Below are 14,648 nucleotides of genomic sequence, written 5' to 3' on the forward strand. Positions count from 1 at the left end.
GGTGGCATGTGGGTAGAAACTGTTTGTCAGTCTCGTAGTCCTGGCTTTCAGACTCCTGTATCGCCTGCCTGATGGCAGGAGGTTGAAGAGTCTGTGTTGGGGGTGTGTACTGTCCTTAATTATGTTATGTGCTCTCCTGGTGGCCCTGGTAGAGTAAATGTCCTGTAGTGAGGGGAAGGCTGCTCCTGAGATGTACTGAGCAGTTTTAATCACTCGCTGGAGTGCCTTCCTCTCAGCAGTGCAGTTTCCATGCCAGACCGTGATTGAGCTGTTAAGGACACTCTCAAGCGTACTTCTATTCAAGTTGTTGAGAATAACAAAGACCTGGGTCAAATAGTCTTTTCAAATCATTCTTAGCATTAAATGCTAAAACAAATTTTGTTTTAACCCCCTTGTTCTACCCGATGGGGTTGGTTATGCATCACAGGACAGGCGTGTTGTTTTTGCATCGCAGCTTCTTTAGAGCAGAAGCCGTGATGTGAAAACAAGTCGTTAAACTCCTATGTTTTATACACAACTACATGAAATTAATGATCTGATCAGATCCTGGTGTGCGCTGGATTACTTTAACCTTAAAAACAAAGATTCATTTTGTGAATACTATTTGGCCCAGGCCAGAGTTAGTCGATTAAATGGCCTTTTGAACCAGAATACTATGAGCTCGACTAAGATTCCTCCTGCTAAGCAAGATTCTTAAGAATACTACTTCAATGAAGATGGACGTCAGACTCACCACACATGATCCCTAGGGATGTGCTGAACACAGCCATGTAGCCGAAGTAGAACGATGTCTGGAACAGGCCGTACATCCTGAGACACAACGACGGGAGGACATGTGTTATGAGGAGTTCACTTTACTGACACGCACCTTTATTATTCAAATACTTAAACAAATATTAATATGATAAACACAACACACTAACTCAGTACACACTAGGGCTGACCTCGATTAGTCGACTAATCGACAGAAAGGAGCCGTAGTCGACTGCCAACCTCTTTAGTTGAATGCAAAAAAGGCAAAGAAATATATATGGAATATATATATATATATATATATATTATTTTTTTGGGATCATTCTTTCCAAAAGCAAAGAGGCTTAGAAGCGTGGCTAACGCTAATAGCGCACATACCAGCGCGGCTAACTGCCTAAGAAAACAGGCACCGAAAGAGGATTTCACCCATCTAATGAACACACTAGAGTAGACAAGTATCAAGATGTATCTATCAGTGGACCAATTGCATGCTTTTGCAGAGGACAAGAAGCCTTCAGTCGACTCCTTCAGACATTAAGCACCCCCCACAGCCCAAATGGAATGATAAAAAAGAAAATGTATAATATTTTCTTTTTGGATTTCTACCAGTCAACTATCTGCAAATTTTGGCCAATCAAAGTCAACTATACAAATTCTTAGTCGGGACAGGCCTACCACAAGAATATATATATATATATATATATATATATATATATATATATATATATATATATATATATATACACACATGAAATTAATACACACACAACTGGGTTTGAGAAGGGGGAGGGGAGATGAGGTGCCATGACCTAACTCTGTGTTCTCTAAATATTTATGACTGGACGGAGGCAATAACATCACATGGCACGTGACAGTTTTGGATTAAACCGCTATATAAATTCAGTCCATTTATCCATCTAAAACCCTGCCCTCTTCCCTCGATCCTCCAATCACGACCGCCGCTTCCGAGGGAAAGAGGGCGGGGTCCGAGACAGGCAGATTCATATCGAGATTCCCGACGTGCACCTTTGATAAGGATCTATACGTTTTTCGGAGACTTATGAAGGAAAAGCACACGTGGGATCCCATTTCATGCAGAGATACAACCGTCTGGTGGACTAGAAAACTCACTTCGTTTTGAAGAAATAGTAGTAGAAGGAGTACATGTAAACGTAGACGGCTGTGGACGCGGCGGAGAGGAAGCTTGTCCACTGCCTGGGAGAGAGAGGGAGACAAAGGGCACAATGAGCCGATTCAGTTTAAAAGGCCCAGCAGGTAACGGGACAATGTTGCTCCATGTGTGCCACGTTCACCCCGCGTTGGTTTTCATTGGTTACTATGAAGACATCGTCTTTCACACTTGGATTGAATATGGTCTTTCAGGAACACGGTGTATATTTACGACAGTGTTAATTGATGCTGGGTATCGTTAGAAGACGTTCAATACCAGTGCAAATACCGATAACAATAATAAAGCAATACTTCAAAGATTGAAGAGTGTAAAACACATTTTTCAACAATAACCAATTTTCTTTTAATTTAACTAAATGAGCCAAAGCTTCTCAAATGCTTCAGCGTAGATTGTGTTGATGGACAGTGTCGCCTTACATAAGATGAGATATTCCTTTATCGATCCCCTTGGGGAAATTCGGAGACAATGGGCTGCGTAATTTTTACATCTTTTATTGCCTCCACTCCTCTATACTGTAAAAGGACAGGGACGTGACTGATTCACATGGCAATGTGCAGTGTTTTTATTTTATTATTATTAAAACATTTTGGACTTGCAGAATAGCCAAAACAATAAAAAAATATAAAAAAAATATTGCAATAGCTGCAACCTTTTTGTGAAAGGCCACTCATTTTAGCCAATTAACATGAACACACACCTTCACATACTCACACACTTGACCTCCCTGTGAAAAACTACGACTGTGGCTGAAAACGGTGGCCGCTAGAGGATGTCTCAGCTAAAAATGAGATGTTAGCTGGTCGCAGCTAAAAAAAAAAAAAAAAAAAGGGTATCAAGAACACTCAGCAAGTCAGTGGAAGAAAAGAGATGATGGATGAGTAGCATACTATACTAATATGTCTTATGTCTATGCACTCAATACTGCAGCGCCCAAGTTTCAGCACTGTTTGATCACTGTTACTCAGCTGAAAGAGTTGTACCCTTCCTGCTGAGTTGTCGTACAGAACTTGTAAGTCACTTTGAATAAAAGCCTCAGCTAAGTAGTGTGACTGGAAAAATCAACCTTACTGATTTTTTTATTAACTAGAATGTGCCAGACTTTATAAGAGGCCTACAGACCTCTGGCTTCAGAAGACAGCTTGGCCTGGACGTTCTTTCTGTTGCTCTACGACGTGTTTGGTGCCTGTTTGTTTAGAAGAGTCTTTGACTGCGACCTGTCACACATAGTGCTGCTGCTGTCCCGACACTGAGTTAACCAGCTGGTAGCCTACTTCTTTTTTTTTTTTTTTTTTTTTTATTGGTCTTTTTTCCCCTCCATTTTCCTCCGATTTTCTCCCATCCCAATGTTAGTCGTATGCCAATTCCCAGTCCCTTCCTGGTCGCTGCGCACTTACCCCCCACAGTCAGATCATCTGGGAGAGTGGAGGCTGCTGGACGTGCTTCCTCCGACACACGTCCAGCCAATCACCGCTTCTTTTCACCTGGCAGCGCGGATTCTCATCGAGAGGGCGTAGCGTGTGGGAGGATCACACTATCCCCCTCAAGTCCTATCCGCGCTTAGCAGGCGCCCCGACCGAACTGTAGGAGTCGCTGTTTACAACGACCCGGACCCACCCCGCCAGCTTCTCCCACCCTCTAATACAGCCAATTGTATTAGTGCAGACGGCCAGCCAAGCTGGTGACAACCCCGGAGCTGTGAGCTGGATTCGAACAGGCGAATCCAGCTCACAGCTCCGGGGCTGGTGACGAACGCAATCTCCGCTCGGCCACCTAACCGCCCCTGGTAGCCTACTTCTAAATAATAACCCAATTATAAACAACTAGGCTATTACTGATATTACATGGGCCTGGCTGCATCCCATTTGTGTTAAGAGGCGTTGTCTCTGGTAGCAGATACTGTACGTGCCAAACCTAGTCTTTGGCCAGTGATTCAGAAGTTCTGCTCCGTAATTTCCCCTAAGATAAAGCATTTGGAACCAAGTATTAAAAGTGACTGTGATTTATGATGGTTAGTTTGTCCAATTACTTTTGGTCCCTTAAAAAGGTGGGGGGCAGGGGGCAGATGTAGAAACTGTTATACCCGTTAATGATTAACTGTTAATATCTACACTGTTCACCTGATTTGAATGTAAATTAAAGTTAAAGCTGAAAGTCTGCACTTAAAGCACAACATGTCATGTTGATTGTTTAATTTCAAGTCCATTGTGGTGGTGTACAGAGCCGGGACTGTGAAAAGTGTGACTGTACATGCCAAACCTCATCTTTAGTCTGTGATTCAGAAATTCTGCGTCATAATGTCCCCTAAGATAAAGCATTTCAAGCATCTATAATGTGACAAAACCATAGATAGATTATCTGATTCAGGCTTGACCCTCACCCACTCTCGACTCATCTCGTGTGCTGCTTGTAATAAGCCTATTAAGTGAGTCTGGTAATAATAAATCTATTATGACGTTCTGATTCTGGTCTCACACAGCCTCTCTCGACACTGCGTTTAGAGCCAGCGCAGGAGAGACTGATTCAGGATCAGTTTTGAGTTGACGAGAGATGTTCCATTCCGTACACGCTGTGGTCCCTCTTAATGTTTTTCACAATTTAAATCGCAGCGTTCTAGCGAACAGCTGCAGCGATCCACAGGAGAAGAATCATCATTAGACATGTTTGTTTTGAACCGTGTGGCGCGGTCACACTGCAAGTCTTAGTGCTTAATTCTGATTTATTGCTCAGATCTGATTTTTGAATTCATATCATGAATTCTGGGGGCGATATTATGATATGTAAATTGAATTCTAGTTGAAAGGTTTGGGGTTATGTCTGTTTCTCCTTCAGTATAAATACAAATGTCTGCGTTGCGATTCGTTGACGCCTCGCAGCGTAAAATGGGAGCGTGAGTAAACGTTGAGCTCATCTCAATTTCTATTGGAAGCTGCTTCCGCCCGTCACGCTGGGATCCGTCATCCAATCACGCGCTACGAGGAGCGTCTGTAGCTTCATGTCGCCGACTTCCACTGAAGATATATACACACACGGTAAGCCAATCAGAGGCTTTGTTACATTGCAGATTGGTTGAATAGAAGAAATGGCCGATCACCAGCCTTATTACATCTTGGAACAAACGTGCATATTGGCTCACTGACTGACGCTGATGAGATTAAATACTTAGGCATCACCCTCCTGAAAGATATCACTTTCATATGTGTACATACTGTAAATAGCTGTAGATTACAGCAGATATACATTTACATTTTACATTTAGTCATTTAGCTGACGCTTTTATCCAAAGCGACTTACAAGTTCTGTACGACAAGCCATCAGGAAGGGCACAACTCTATCAGCTGAGCAACAATGTTCATCAAAGTGTTGAGTGCTACAGTGTAGGTTAGTTTATTAGGACAAGTGCATGACAGTACGGTTAGTTAAGGTTAGATTTTTTTTTTTTTTATTCAGATAATGGTTGAAGAAGTGAGTCTTTAGTTGACGGCGAAAGATTGGACGTTTCCACTCAGGCGTTATATTAACACAGACAGCTTCTAGATAGGTCAATAGATCTTAAAGGAGGAGACATCCAGTGTGTGTTTTTAGTTAGACTGAAGGCGCAGACAGGGCCTTTAGCAGATAACCCACTAGCCAAGGTCAGCATCGAGAGAGCAGTCTGGATGTCACTTAGATGAGAGGGGGGCAAGGCAGGCCGCTGTGAGAGAGAGAGACACGTAGACACGCTGACATTATAAAATATGAGTTCTTCCGGGTTTGAGGCTAGGAGACGAGGCAGACGCGTAGACACGTGGACAAAGAGACGGCAGTAAGCTGGAGGGTGGGGGATGGGAGGCCCTCCACCCTCCTGAGCCAAGAGATAGTTAGCTTCGGCTAACAGGGAAGGCTTTTGGCTAACGACTGAAAACAGGAGAGATTAGTTAGGATAATGAATTTAGTAGACTTTCAAAATGGTTTCCATCTCGAGTATATGTTTATGGAATAAACATAACGATTTAAGGAAAGGTATCACGTTTCCAGTGTCGATTCTTCTGATTACGGATGTACCAACGGGGTGATGCCAGCGTGTGACAGCCAGTATGATAAGTAGAGTATAAACAACACAACGCAGAGACTTCACAGAACCACAGGTGACGAGTTGATTAAAGGCTGAACACGAGAAATCCAACACTCCCCATCTGTCAATCAACCACCCTCCCCTCTTCAAACAGGCCCTCAAGACCCGCCTCTTCAAGCTTGCTTTCACCTGATCAAGACTCGAGCTTTACATTTTAAATAATTTTTAAATAGTTTTATTGTTGATATTTCTTTGTTCTTTTTTACTCTATACTGTATTTATTAAATTATTTGATTGTGTGTGTGTGTGTGTGTGTGTGTGTGTGTGTGTGTGTAAAGCGACTTTGAGTACTCATAAAATCGCTATATATTGAATGTATTATTATTTGGTATGGAATGACAGCATTTTCCATTTTATTATTATTATCTTTTTTATAAACTTGATTGTATCAAAACAAGTCAATCAATACCATAAAAAGCATTGGATTTCAATACCCAGCCCTAGTGGTACTGGGTATCGATGTGCAGCGTCTCCGGGTAGGCAGCAACAAGGAGGCTCACCATCTGTAGTCCTCAGCGTTGAGCAGGAAGTAGGTGCAGACGATGGTGACGCACACCGTCACGATGCAGAGGATCACCAGCACCAGCATCATGAAGCCGTACACGTAGTAGATCTTATAGGCCCAGAACGACGTGAAGATGAAGTACCTGGAGGGAGGGAGGGAGGGAGAGAGAGGGGGGAGAGAGCAGACAGAGAGAGGGGGGGAGGAGGGGGAGAGAGACAGGGGGGGAGAGGGGGGAGAGAGAGAGAGCAGACGGAGAGAGGGAGACAGAGAGACAGAGGGAGAGAGAGACAGAGATGGAGAGAGAGAGACAGAGATGGAGAGAGAGACAGAGGGAGACCGACAGAGACAGAGAGAGAATAAGATGTGCCATGTCTTTTCTGCGTATTTTCCAAAATGTTCAGTTCTTACAGTATTTATAAAAGAGACAAAAGATATGAGGAGGGGGGAGGGCACAACAATATGATATTTATTCAATATGTTACGGGAAAATAATAAGAGTAAAAAAGGAAGCACCGGTTAGTTAACTTCCTGTTGGGGCAGATTGGTTTGACAGTGGAACATCGTCTAAGGCAGACACCCGTTGTCAGCACTGATGCGCCTCAATGGTCTCTCCCAGTGGAGGGAATGAAACCTACGATCAAAATCTGCATTCTTAACCCATTCTCTCACTGTGCTGCTAACTTCTTTATACTGTGCTGCTAACCTTTTTTTTTAATACTTCTTTATACTGTGCTGCTATGCTAACTTTTTTTTTATACTTATTTATACTGTGCTGCTAACTTCTTTATACTGTGCTGCTAACTTTTTTATATTCAGATCTAATTTTATTGCCTATATTTATGTCTTTCCACTATTACCCTGCCCATACCTGTCCACCTCCCCTCCCCCCTCCTGCTATGATGGCCACATTTCCCCAAGGGGATCAATAAAGGAATATCTTATCATAAGACTATAGTGAAATTAAACATCCTCCTTTTGCTGGGGAGCCCCTGGGTACATCCCCTGGGTACCCCCCCCCCCCCCCCCCGAACTTCACTTTGGGAACCACTGTCGTTAACTATTACGTTATTGACCTTACAGCATACAGACCCATCTGGAGCACCAGATGTAATTATCCATTTCACCAAAGAATTTACTTACATTTCAATGAAAATGGAGCCGAATGGAAGGATTCCTCCCAAGCAGACAATGACCGCTGGCTCCATGAACCTATGAGACCAGAAAACTGACATCAACAACTACTGCAATACCATAACAATATTCAGTTCGATACATGTATTTAAGACACAAGAGTGAGCAGTCTTCTACAGGAGCCTCCCGTTTCATGTGTACTCCCAAGGTAGATGAACAAAAGTGTAATACATCTTTAATTTAATTCTCAAAGCATCCAGAACCACTCGTCATATTCCAGCCCTCCAGGTAAGGATAATAGTGACTGTAGTCTATTGTATTTTGGGGTTAGTGTCGACGTAATGTTAGAGTATCTATATTAACTAATAGGGTAATTGAATGAGAAATGTAAAAGGTGCTATAGATAACATTCAGCCACTAGATGTCGCACTAGAGCATTAGCATGCCATTTATCCGACCAGGTGCATTCCACGTGGGGAAATGCAAAGTAGGGAGGGGATGTTTTAGGGATGGGCATCGATTTTTTTAAGAAATCTAATCATTTATGTTTACTATTAAGTACAATATCTAGCCGTTAGCAATGACAGCAGCCAGCTAGCTCTCTCGATTATCTCACATTCGCTATCAAGTAAAAAGAATATGATATGTTAACGTAGGCGTGTGTGTGTGTGGGATTTTCAATTAGTATTCGAATAGTTCCCAGTGACTATCAAATCGTTTCCAGTGACTATCGAATAGTTTCCAGTAGGGCTGACCTTCGAAGCTTTTTTTGGCAATCGAAGCTTCGGGGCCGAGCTTCGATTTTAATTCGAAGCTTCGAGAAAAAAATAATAATAATAATATTAATTATAATATATATATATATTTTTTTATCTTATGTTGTGGGACTTGTACAGCACTTTGGTAAACTTTGTTGTTTTTAAATGTGCTCTATAAATAAAGTGGATTGGATTAATTAATTAAGTAGCCCTTTCGTGACTGTGACGCAGCCAACAAGGTTTCACTCGGCTGCGCTGCCTGGGTGCAGTGGGGCTGCTCTCACAGCCAACGACATGACATTACATAATTATGTTGCAACCTTCGTCTATCAAGCAAACAATTATATTATATTTAATTTATAATTATCAGACAATGCACCTACAAAAACAGATGATTACAATTAAATTAGCCAACTTGGTAACACATTAGTCATAGCAGCATAGGCACAGCCTTATTAATGTTTTGTGTGGCGTCGCCGTCGTGTACAACGATACTTACGTTTTTTAGGTGATTTAGTGACTATCGAATAATTCCCAGTGACTATCGAATAGTTTCCAGTGACTATCGAATAATTCCCAGTGACTATCGAACAGTTTCCAGTGACTATCGAATAATTCCCAGTGACTATCGAATAGCAATTTTGTGCCCATCTCTAGGATATATGCAATCAACGTGTAAACAAGATTCATTTTGGACCCACCACATTTTTTAAATGATAAATTCAGATAGATTCAAAGACCTGTTTCAGCCATCCCAAATACTGATTTCTTTAAATATTTACAAATGCGAAACATTATACATACACTTGGAAGAGAAAATAAACTAAGACTAGAATTACATGAAATAAAAGAAATACTAATGTCATCGACCACAATTAAAAGGTAAAATTAGTGAATTGTATGACATCTTCTCCAAAGAATGTCACTCATCTTTTTTGCCTTTGTTGAGGATTTGGGAGACAGACCTAACCATGAAATTTGATGAAAATACCTGGCTAAATATTTGTGATAGAATACACTTCCCATTTACAAGTAACAAAATCAAAGAAGCTCATTTTAAATGTATCCATAAATTGTATTTAACTCCAATAAAAATGCATACAATTTCTAGAGATACCGTAACTCATTAAACTGTCCTAGATGTAAAACTAACGAAGGAACATTTCTACACATGTTTTGGCACTGTGAAAAATGATTCTGGAATTGTATTCATTCATTTACTAAATCTGTATTGGAAACGGAATTTGAATTGTCTCCATGTGCCTACTTACTAAATGAATTACCTGAGATCCAGATGGATCCAAAAAAATATAAATTCTGATTATTATAACATACTTTGCCAAGAAATGTATTCTCCTGTTTTGGAAAAATGACTCTTCGCCCACTTTTGAGATGTTTCAAGATCAGATATCCCAGCTTCTTCCACTGGAGAGATGGACCTTGGAGGAGCGTGGCTGGGGGCAGATGTTCCGGGACCTTTGGTCTCCGCTGTTTTCTCGATTGAGCAGGGGGGGGGCTGTTGATTGATATGACTAGTGACGGTATGTGAATATGTCCGCATGCTGGCGCTGGCCGTGTTGATTGGTGGTTTTGCTGTTTGGTTGGGGGAGGGGGCCGGGGGTCTTGGGGTGTCTGTCCCTGGTTGTGTTTTTTGGAGGTGGGTTTCCCTAATCCCTAGTAGAAGAAGTTGTACAACAGACGTGTAAGAGGCCTGTCTGTTGTACAACAATGATGTTGTTGTCATTGTTGTTATTATTTATTATTGTTTATTTTAATTTTATTATTGTCCTGTCTTTATTTAGTTTAGTTGGCCGTGGGTGGGGGAAGGGACCAGAGGGTGAGATAATTGCCGTGTGCTGTGGGACATGTATCTGCTGTACACCTGTTATTCAAATAAAAAGTTGAAAAATAAAAAATAATGATAAATTCATTAAATCAATAGTTTTTTGGGGAAAAGCAATACTTTTATTCTGCACAGCCCTCAACACTCTGGATGAATTACTATTATTCATATATATATATTTTCTTTTAATGTTTACTCTGCATTAGGGCTGCAACTAACGATTATTTTGGTAGTCGACTAATCTGTAGATTCTTTTTTCGATTAGTCGACTAATCTAACGATTATTTCTGTCACACCCTCCATTTCTGCTTCCTGTGGGCGCGGCTCCTTTTCCGGGCTCTTAGGAGACTTCTTAGCTTAACATAACAGACCGACAGTAAGTTTGGGGGAACTAATGGGATAACTGGGGTTGCAACAAAAGTGCAACTAGGGCTAAAAACCCAATGAAATAAAATAATAATAATAATAAATAATATATCCTTCTTAGCAGACTTCTTAGCTTAACATCCCAGGGAACTAATGGGATAACTGCAGATGTTGTTTGCTCCTGACAAGAGTCTCAAAGTCTGGGGTGATGGTAGACAAAGCAACTCTGAGGTCATGCTCAATGTCCAATCTGTTCCTCTGCTTTGTCTTCAGCTGGACCAGAGCTGAGAAGCCACTTTCACAAAGATAGGTAGTGCAAAAAAAATAAAAATTATAAAAAAAATAAGAAATGTGCGGCGACACATCGACGCAAAAATTCTGCGTCGACAAGTTTTTATGATCGACGTCGTCGATTATGTCAACTAATCGTTGCAGCCCTACTCTGCATAGAACTTTTATCTATCCCCACTATAAGCAATAATTAAAAAGAAATTGTCTTTTTCCAAGTAACAGTGTTATTTTTCAGGATAATATATATAAAGTGTTCTCTGTACCATTTCTTCTCTGGGATTGGCCGCGGCACGGCATTCACTCGGCAGGGGAAGTTCGGCTGACCGGACAGATTTCTCCCCAGAATGGTTCCAACCAGGTTTAGAGGCAGAATGACAAAGAAGCAGATACAGCAGACGGCAACCTAAAGAAAGAAAAATGCATGAGGCTATTTAGTCATTGACATTTCTAGTAAGCGTGAAATGAGCCCATCACTAGCCGCCCCCAAAATGTCCCATCTTCCTGCGTAGCACTGCTCCCGTTTTCCCAATAGCACTGGATTCACATTTTTAACCCTTTCACTGCCACACTACAAAGGGTTAACGCTTTCACTAGCGTCGGCCTTCATCAGAGCATGAATGTAGTAGTGATGTCATGTGATCTATATGGGGGCTTCCTATTGGTTGAATGTGACTGGGAGGAGCTACATAATAAACAATTCCTCAAGTGGATGGTACAGGTCACATGATACAGATCAGCAAAATCACAAAGGTCAAATGGTTACATTTGTTCATATCAATGCTTTTTTTTAATCCACTTTTTCTCCCATTTTCTATATTTTCTCCCATCCCAATTTCGTATCATCCAATTCAACCCTCCCCTGTCACGAACGCCGTTTCTTGCCTCCCACAAGCCGGCTGCAATGTGGACTAAGTCATACATAGCACAAGTCCCCTCCGGTACTTGAGGTAACAGCAGTCGCATCTTTTCACCTGCACAGCTCGATCTCTCAGTGGCGAGATCGACAGAGAAATTCCCTCCCTCTCGCCCCCCCACCCCCCCCTCCTCCTCTTCCTCCCTCACTCCCTCTCTCGCACCCCCCCTCCCCCACATCGCCTTCTGTTCTCAGTCGACATACCTTATCCATAACTCAGTCAGGACGTCAAGGTACCACTTAGTCTCGTCGACTCCCGTTTAAATACTTTGCTAGCTCACCATTCTACAGAGATCTAGGCTTAGGGCTCCAGTGCTGTAACCACGCAGCATGCAGCATCATTCTGTCAGTAAACTCCATCCTTAATCCAACACTCTGTAATCAGTTTTTGTGAATAATCTGGTCAGATTATTCCACCTAACCTAGTATATATCAACAGCATGTCATAGACTTGCAAAAACAAAACATAATATATATATATATTTAACCGTTTCTAAACTGAGCCAGGCCAAGTGAGGAGTGATTGCTGTGTATTTCCTTTCCAACTGTATATATATTGAGAAATGAATAGGGCTGACCTCGACTAATCGATCAAAAGGAGCCATAGTCGAATATAATCCCTTTTTTATATATAATTTTTTTCAAAAGCAAAGAGGCCTAGAAGCGTGGCTAAGGCTAATGGCGCACATACCCGTAGAGGCTAAAGAGGATTTCACCCTTATTATTCAAATACTTATAAAAATAAAAATATATTTATATGATAAACACAACACTAACTCAGTACACACTAGGGCTGACCTCGATTAGTCGACTAATCGACCGAAAGGAGCCGTAGTCGACTGCCAAGCTCTTTAGTTGAATGCAAAAAAAATTGGAATATATATATATAATTTTTTTGGGATCATTCTTTCCAAAAGCAAAGAGGCTTAGAAGCGTGGCTAACGCTAATGGCGCACATACCAGCGAGGCTAACTGCCTAAGAAAACAGGCACAGAAAGAGGATTTCACTCGTCTAATGAACACACTAGAGTAGACAAGTATCAAGATGTATCTATCAGTGGACCAATTGCATGCTTTCGCAGACAAGAAGCCTTCAGTCGACTCCTTCAGACATTAAGCACCCCCACAGCCCAAATGGAATGATGGACAGCAGTCAGTGTGTGTGGACAGCAGTCTGTGATCACATTGGACGTCTTTTTGAACGCGTCTGTAACTTGCTTCTATTGTTTTCAATGGTGGCGACACACATCTCCTTCAAACTATACACCTCGTGTTTTTGAAGACGCTTTTTTTTTAAGCGATCTCAGTTGAAAAGGGGGAGGGATTACAAATGGGAGGTGTCTGAAGAGAAACCGACAGCAAGGCTAACCAATCGATAATGGAGTTTAAACCAAACCTCGTCGGATATGCCGGTTTCAACGACTTTTTAATACCACTTAGAGCTAAATGTAATACCAATTTCACCACCTTACTAGCACAAAACAAAACAAACACATAGTGACACTGTGACACATAGCGGCTGCACTTGCGCAACCATTTAAAATTCTCATTCCATACAAGCTCTCACCAGACGCACCAAGCTCCCGGTAGCCCCGGAAAAAAAACCTGAATACAAAAACATTTAATATATTTCATATTATTTCATCTCGCAGAGAGCCAGGCTGCTGCCCCCCCCCCCCCCCCCCCCCCCCCCTCACAAAAAAATGTAATACCTGCACAAATGAAATGTACGACTTTAATACCTTTTAAGGCCTTCAATTGAGAATAATGAATGAAATACTTTTGAATACCCTGCAGATACCCAGGTGAACCTACCATAGTGCCGAAGGGGATGGCTCTGGAGGCGTGGTAGTAGATGGCGATGAAGTTGATGAAGAACGCGGTCCCACACACCATGGCGGGGATCAGGAAGGCCCCGATGAACATCTGCTTAATCCATCTCCTGCCTACGTTATCAAAACAAAATCCAGAAACCACAATTACCTCTAATGGGGTAAAGATATACAAATGTATTCTACAAAAACAAAACAAAAAAAGATGTTTATATAAAGCGTTCAGTCGTGACAGGGGCTTGGGAACAAGGTGGTGCACCGTTTTATTTTAAGTGACTGAATTTCAATATGACTGAGTGGGTCCTCTGAGTGGTGCCATCCAGAGGACACTGTTGTCTGGAGTTAGAGCTAAAACAGAGTACAAACATGAATCAGTTTAAAAAGATGTACAAAAAATCTTTCTTAAATGGGTATCTGGAAGAGGACGTGTATTGATGTGGAAGATGTAAATAAAAAGAAATTAAGAAATTATGTATATCATATGGTATTTATTTAGTATATATATATTTATAGGTATATTTATATAAATGTATTGGAGAGATACAACGTTAACTATGATTTGTTTATCCGTTTCTCTTTTTGTTGTCTTTTTTTTATCTTTTGTATATCGCTTAGGATCGAGGCTTCTTGCAGCAAACATACGTCGTCATGCCTTAGTGACCTCCAAGGACATCAAACTCATACCAGCACGAGAGATAATCACGAAGGACACACTCTCACCACGAGGTGCAGCAGCAGCACAAGGCGTCCTGTCCCCCATATCACACAAGGCCATCAGCAACTCGTCTGATCAAATGTCCCCGAAAGAGCTAATCAAATCAACCAATCATGCACCAGAGTACAGTATAGTACAAACATCATGCCATCTTTCAAAATATACCAGTAATTAGGGGTGGGCGATATGACAATATTAAATAAATATCGGGTACAGTTCATAAACTATACACTTTTTA

The 14,648-nt window shown here is 41.5% G+C and overlaps 1 protein-coding gene across 1 annotated transcript in view; it reads right to left on the bottom strand.

The window, feature by feature from the left end:
- Positions 1 to 14,648, bottom strand: part of tm9sf3 (transmembrane 9 superfamily member 3) — a 56,249-nt gene that overhangs the window by 2,509 nt on the left and 39,092 nt on the right. Inside the window, exons 9-14 of the mRNA XM_084321293.1 lie at positions 13,679 to 13,809; positions 11,214 to 11,353; positions 7,702 to 7,770; positions 6,557 to 6,703; positions 1,885 to 1,968; positions 734 to 810 (exon numbers count right to left, since the gene is read on the bottom strand). Coding sequence (XP_084177419.1) covers positions 734 to 810; positions 1,885 to 1,968; positions 6,557 to 6,703; positions 7,702 to 7,770; positions 11,214 to 11,353; positions 13,679 to 13,809 — 648 coding nt within the window. The remainder of the gene's footprint in view (positions 1 to 733; positions 811 to 1,884; positions 1,969 to 6,556; positions 6,704 to 7,701; positions 7,771 to 11,213; positions 11,354 to 13,678; positions 13,810 to 14,648) is intronic.

Source organism: Notolepis coatsorum (assembly GCF_963971535.1).
Source record: "Notolepis coatsorum genome assembly, chromosome: 9".
NCBI lineage: Eukaryota > Metazoa > Chordata > Actinopteri > Aulopiformes > Paralepididae > Notolepis > Notolepis coatsorum.